General features: G+C 34.2%; 1 protein-coding gene across 5 annotated transcripts; it reads left to right on the top strand.

The window, feature by feature from the left end:
• The first annotated feature begins 3,845 nt into the window (after positions 1-3,845).
• LOC104105493 (uncharacterized) lies at positions 3,846-5,492 on the top strand. 5 transcript variants are annotated; one of them, XM_009613812.4, is made up of 3 exons: positions 3,846-4,192; positions 4,595-4,663; positions 4,820-5,492. In XM_009613812.4, the coding sequence occupies exon 3, from the start codon at positions 4,845-4,847 to the stop codon at positions 5,229-5,231; it is 387 nt and encodes a 128-aa protein (XP_009612107.1). In that variant the 5' UTR covers positions 3,846-4,192; positions 4,595-4,663; positions 4,820-4,844; the 3' UTR covers positions 5,232-5,492. The 5 variants fall into 5 exon arrangements, with proteins under 5 accessions (XP_009612107.1, XP_009612105.1, XP_009612104.1 ...); XM_009613810.4 differs by having other exon boundaries at positions 4,595-4,706; XM_009613809.4 differs by lacking the exon at positions 4,595-4,663.
• Positions 5,493-6,149: the final 657 nt, after the last annotated feature.

Genomic DNA, 6,149 nt, shown 5'->3' with positions numbered 1-6,149 from the left:
ACATTATTTTAAACCCCTCCTGTCTCGCGTGTTCTTCAAACACACGATGTGGATGACACATCATAGTCCACATCATATTTTTAATGACGCGTCATTTTTTTTAATTTTAATTTCAAAATTTTGATTTTTTCCTTTTTCCACTCCACTACTCCCCCACCCTTACCTATCTCTATTTTACATAGCAGAGACAAACACCACGATTTTACCGCCTTTACCGGCGGCAGCACTACAGTGGAGAACTAAAACCCACCATTTTCCAACTTTCCATCGTCCATCTCCCTTTTAGAGGATTTTCTCAAACATCATTGCCCTCTACTTCAAATCCACCATGTAAATCACCTTGAACTCCTTTTACCACTAAAATTCCTCAATATTCCCATATGCCCACATAATTTTACATTGTATACCTCACCTAATTTCACAAAGATCTCCGTCAACCACTCTTCACCCTCCAAAATCACTCTTCGCTAGTGACTATCGCGCACAATGCACACCTCAAAACAAGGTATGAAATAGTCGATTGCAATTATAGTAACCCAACGAAGAGTCGGGATCGAATCCACAGGGAGCTAGATGAGAGTTAGGAGTATATATTCTAATGCGTGAATTTGAACTATCTTAATTTGCACTTTCACAAAATAGTTTTGTTGCTATTTCTATTTTAAAACTAAAGATGGCAAAGTAAAGAAATTAAACAAGGATAATTATTTTTGTTGTTTTTCAAGTTTGTAAAAAGCCTAGGGCTATGACCATCACCTAGGTGTTCGCCTAATAGGATAAAAATCTTAATGTTTGTTTTGCTGATCGGGGTGTATTATAGCTATCAACTCTCAAATACTCTCAATCAGAGAGTAATTTTTCTCAATTTGGCTTTCTCAAATCCAAATGGGCATCACACAAAACGGTTAATAAAAGCTCAAGTCGGGTTATTACTATCTTTAGGTTGAACCCTTTAATTGGGTTAATCAATCTCTCGATTGACCCAATTTCTTTTTAGCCAAGTTTTCCTAGACTAGGTCTCTCTTTTCTCAAGTAGAGACCAAGTCAAATAGGTATAAACTAATGTTTGCAACCATTAATTCCACAAATTAAATCATAAACAAGGCTAAATAACAAACACTCAACCATAAACAAGGCTAAATAACAAACACTCAACCATAAACAAGCACTAAATTGGATACCCATAAGGTTTACACACTAGGGTTGGGTCACAACCCTAGTAAGAATTTAGCTACTCATACTTGAAATTGAAGAAATAGAAGAAGAAATACTAATTAATCTCATATTGTAAAGTTAAAATGATAAAATCTATAGTAAAATACTCTAAAATATAGAAAACTTCCAAAAGAGGCAAAGAAAACGGCTACAGGACTTGCTGATGTCAAAAGTTGACCTAATTCGTCTATTTATACAAGGCTGAAAAATTCGGACAAAAATACCCTTCGGGAGGTTCTGCGGCCGCACAATTCCATGCGCGGTCCGTAGAATTCCTCCTCTTACAGGAGCTGCGATTCTGCGGCCGCACAATTCTGAACTGCGACCGCGAGACAACATTTCTACGATCCGCAAATTTAGAACTGTGGTCCGCACTTTTATGTCTGCGGCCGCACAATTCTTGTGCGGTCCGCAATTTTGAAGGACTTGAAACTTGAAAATTTGTACACCCTCTGAAGTTGATCTAAAGCTCTTCTTTTGCGGCTGCAAATTTCATGTGCAGTCTGCAACTTGCTAGAAAGTTTGTTGGGATTTCCTTCGTTGTTTGCGGCCGCAGATGGAATTCTGCGGATCGCACTTTGTATGCTTCTGTACTCTTTTGTTGCATTGAGCTCGGACTACTACTTTTTTAGTCGGATTTCATCTCGGGAGTCCAACTTTCAACATTTCTGTAATTTTGTACTTTTTATTAATTTTGAAAACACAATTTAATGCTTTTAGACTAAAATAAAAGCAAAAGGACGCTAATAAGTAGTCAAAATCCCCACTTATCAGCCAACACCTCACCATAAACTACCCAAAAAATTAAATTTGCAGCTTCTCTTATCAAATAAAATTTCACCATTAAATATCTGCTCCACCACCTAAGAATCTATTAGTCCTGAAATGATTGTTACCCAAATCATATTCAACACTGATAATAGACATAGATCTAATTCATCTCAAAATATTTAATGGTGGTTGCTCTTCAAAAAAAATTATTACTTTTTTCTCAAATATTGACTGAAGGTTTGTGAAAATGGGGAGGCCGGAAATAACAGAAGAAAGAGAAAAGGAGAAATGGAGGAGGGGAATAACAGGAAATGAACAAGGGGAGAAAGAGAAAAGAGAAACGGAGGAGGGGTGGGGAAAGAACGGGAAAAGGGTAATGGTAGAAGAGAAAAAGAAATGGGGTGGGGGTGGGGGTTGGGAAAGAAGAAAGAACAAAGATATATTATTTTTTCTTATATATATTTTTTGTCTTTTACTTTTACTTTTTTTTTTCTTATTTTAAGCATTTTTAGTCTAACTTTTTTATGTTTACTTTCGTTATACGCGTAAAATTCACGTATTTTGTCCAACTCGGTCATGAAGTTGCCACATATGCTTGGTCAACGGTCAGAATGGTTTAAAGTAATGTGTTTTGAAAACTACGAGTGTATGGATGAAACTTCATAGAGTATTGGGACCGAAATGACAAAGTGGGACAAGTAGAAATGTTTATTAGGTTATTCTGCCAAAAGATAATGATATTCATAGCAATAATATTAGTGATCATACCATAGTACATCAATAAGTGACTTTTTGGCCTTTATCACACACCTTAAAAAAATACTAACTCGTAGAAAAATATAAATATCTTGACTAAATTACCCTTAATTAAAAATGTGCATATTATTAACTTGACATATTAAGATATGTAAATACGGACAAATTTTAAAACTAAACTTAATTCATTCTTAATTATGTAAAAATGACACATTTTGAACTAAAATAAAAAGATCAAAAAATCACTTATTATGAACAGAGATAGTAACAAAATGTACCATGTAATGAGTATTAAAAAATGGGGAAAAAAGAAAACGTAAATCTTTTCAATATCATGGCAACAACCGACATAAGGAAGAATAGGTACATTGTAAAAAGAATCGTCTAATTCTTTTGGGTATTACAAGGGGAAAACCTAGCCAGGTCATATTTTGATAATAATCACAAGATACGGTATGATTGGATAAGACTTGTTACAAATAATTTTACATGGATTACAAAATATTTCATCATGTGTAAAGTATGGAGAGGTAGCTTTCCTATAGAAGATACATGTGCGACAAATTATTATTGTTTTATCCTAACATGTAAAATTAGATATGACTTTAAGTGATGGAATACCTTTCTTTCCTAATATACAATATCAATGAAAATTATTTTCATCAAACTCTTATCTGAATTAAATGTTTGCCTTACCTTAACCTTATTATTAATCAATAAAATCTTAAAGGTTCGCTGAGTTCATTAATTGTCCACTATTTATTTTATCTTGCATATATTATCTAATATATTCCCAATATTCAAGTCCACTAAATTATCCAAAACACTCTTTTTTTCGTTCGTAAAAAACGTCATTAAGTAACATTAATTAAAGCCATGATATGTTCATAAATATTTTCCCTAACTTAATATCCCCCTCTCCCCCCCCGCACACACACAAAAAAAAAAAAAAAGAAGAAAACGCCCAACCATGATTATCCCTAATAATTTAATAATTTCCTATTTTTAATATTATTTTTTTCATTTCATTCTTTTACACTTTACCCTAATTTACCAAACAACTTTCAGATAATTAAAATATCTTTTCAACATTTTCTTCTACTTCTACTTCTGCTCCTCTACACTGTCCCCATTTTCCCTTTCCCTTCACTTCTGCTTCTCTCTGCATTTTGTTCTTTGGCTGTTGCCTCTCTCAGCTCATTGCTTCACATGTTAATCTTTTCACTACTTTTCTGATCTCTGGTTCCAATATTTTTCCCTCAGATCAACTAAAATCTAATCTTTAGCTTCCTGCTTCTATAACTATTCAACTTTTGTTACAAAGAAAATTAAAAAACAGTCTGATTAGTGGGGTTTATTTTTGTTAGTTTAATTTGATCAGATTTTAAGGCATGGGTTTCTGGTTAAAGATGCAAATGGTGGCTGTTTCTTGAAAAGTCAGCTTCATTTGGTATGTTTTTTTTTCCTCTCTTGGTTTTCAATTCTAAAGGCATCTTAAGCTGTAGCTTTATATTGGTTTCTTTATGGGTTAATCTAAAGATTTTTGTGTTTATTGATATATAGCTTCAAGTTTCAGGTTTTGTGTTTTGGACCCTTTTCTATAATGTTTTTAATTTTATCTTTTTTCTTAGGTATTTGGTCCAAAGTGTTTTCTTTGTCACTGGTTGTACTATGTTTGAGCTCTACTCTTGACTCTTGTATAGTCTTTCATGAATTCTTGTTTTCATTTAAATGATTCTCTGTTTTACTTGTCCAGTTTTTCAATATGGGTTAGTGGAAGACATAGTTTTGTTTGTTTCTGAAAGAAAATTAATTTTTTCTCTCATTTTGTTTGTATTTGTTTCGGTTTCAGATTGAGTTTTCAGGATATATATTCTAGTGAGGATAACGTTTTCCAACTGGGATTTTCCTCTCTCAAGAGGTTTTTTCATATCCTTCCCAATATATTTGGTCCTGTAAAAATTGTATGGTTGTTTCTAAATTCTAATCTATTTTATGCTATTTTCATTTAATTCATAGGATTTATCAGTTTTGTTGAGGTTCTTAATCCTAGTTTAAGGCCTCAGATTTGTTGCAGGAATCAAAGTTTTCAAATTTGGAGAATGGGTAGAGGAAGAGGGAAGGGGAAGAAGCAATCTGTTTGCGAGGATATTGGAAGTGGCGAAGAAGAAAAGATACCTGTGAGGAGAAGGGGTAGACCACAGAAGCCATTGAAGGATGAAATAGAGGAGGAAGAAGAAGCCGAGAAGGTAGTAGTGGAGGATGAAGACGACAGCGAGAATATAAAGAGTGAAGCTGCTGAGAATGGAAAAAAGAGGAAGAGATCTCCACAAGTCAAGGAAAATGCTGATTCAGTGAAAGAGGAAAATGGTGTTGGTACCAAAGCTAACTCGAATGATTTGATAAAATCAGTCGGATTCAGACAAAACGGGAGCAGAAGGAAAAACAAGCCTAGACGTGCTGCTGAAGTTGGTGTTGAGTGCAGATGAACAATGGCTCGTCACTTTGAATAACTGATTCAGTGATGATATGCTAGTTGGCCCTCATTATAGTTTCTTTGTTTTTGATTATTGCAATTTCATCTGAGGAATTCAATTTTGAGAAGATTTCTGCAGCAAATTTTAGTCTTATTGAATGTCTTGCTGCTAGATCTCTCAGCTAGTTCTCTCATTTTGCACGTGTTAGTAAAACCAGAAGCTTATTTTATATGTGATGCCCTTGTTTGAAATGGTAGTTATTATGTTTTTTCATGAGTATGTATTATACTATTAATTGACGTGTGAAAACTAGAGAAGCATGAATTAGCCTCTTGGTCGGTAACTGAAGTTGTCTGAGAAAGAACTCTTAGTACCAAACAGAGGTGGTAGTAAAAGCCAGAAGAAAGCGCAATGTTAGTGTGCTGAATTCAGGGTACAAGCTTATTGCAGGTCAGAGCAGACATGATATTTCCTTCTGTTGTATTGGCTGATATTTACTTGCATTGATATTTTCATTTTGTGGAAACTGAAGCCAAATTTTCCCTGATGCAATTTTGTTTGCCTGCTTGGTGGTGATATCTCTGAGTTTATTGTTCTTCCCATAGTTTTGTTGCAGTTTTCCGGTTTTTAGCCTACTAAATGTGATGTTTATAAGGAGTTAACGGTATGGTTGAAAGAAGTTGTCTGAACTCTAGTCGTCTTGCTTCTATTGCTAAGATCTAATGCTTGAGGATCTGTTTTTCTGCTTTTATACTTTCATAATAGCTTGGTCAGATGTTCTCAACCTGTGCCTACTAAAATCTGTTTGAGGTATGAACATTCTTTGGAAGATTGATGTGAAGTAATTGCGAACTTTACATGTGATGATTATTGCTGTAATTTGAGAATGGAATTTCCAGAGAATGCTTTCATGATTTGCATGTGAATGAA

Source organism: Nicotiana tomentosiformis, chromosome 3 (genome assembly GCF_000390325.3).
Source record: "Nicotiana tomentosiformis chromosome 3, ASM39032v3, whole genome shotgun sequence".
In the NCBI taxonomy this organism is placed as follows: Eukaryota; Viridiplantae; Streptophyta; class Magnoliopsida; order Solanales; family Solanaceae; genus Nicotiana; species Nicotiana tomentosiformis.
This window is presented reverse-complemented; position numbering and strand designations above follow the sequence as displayed.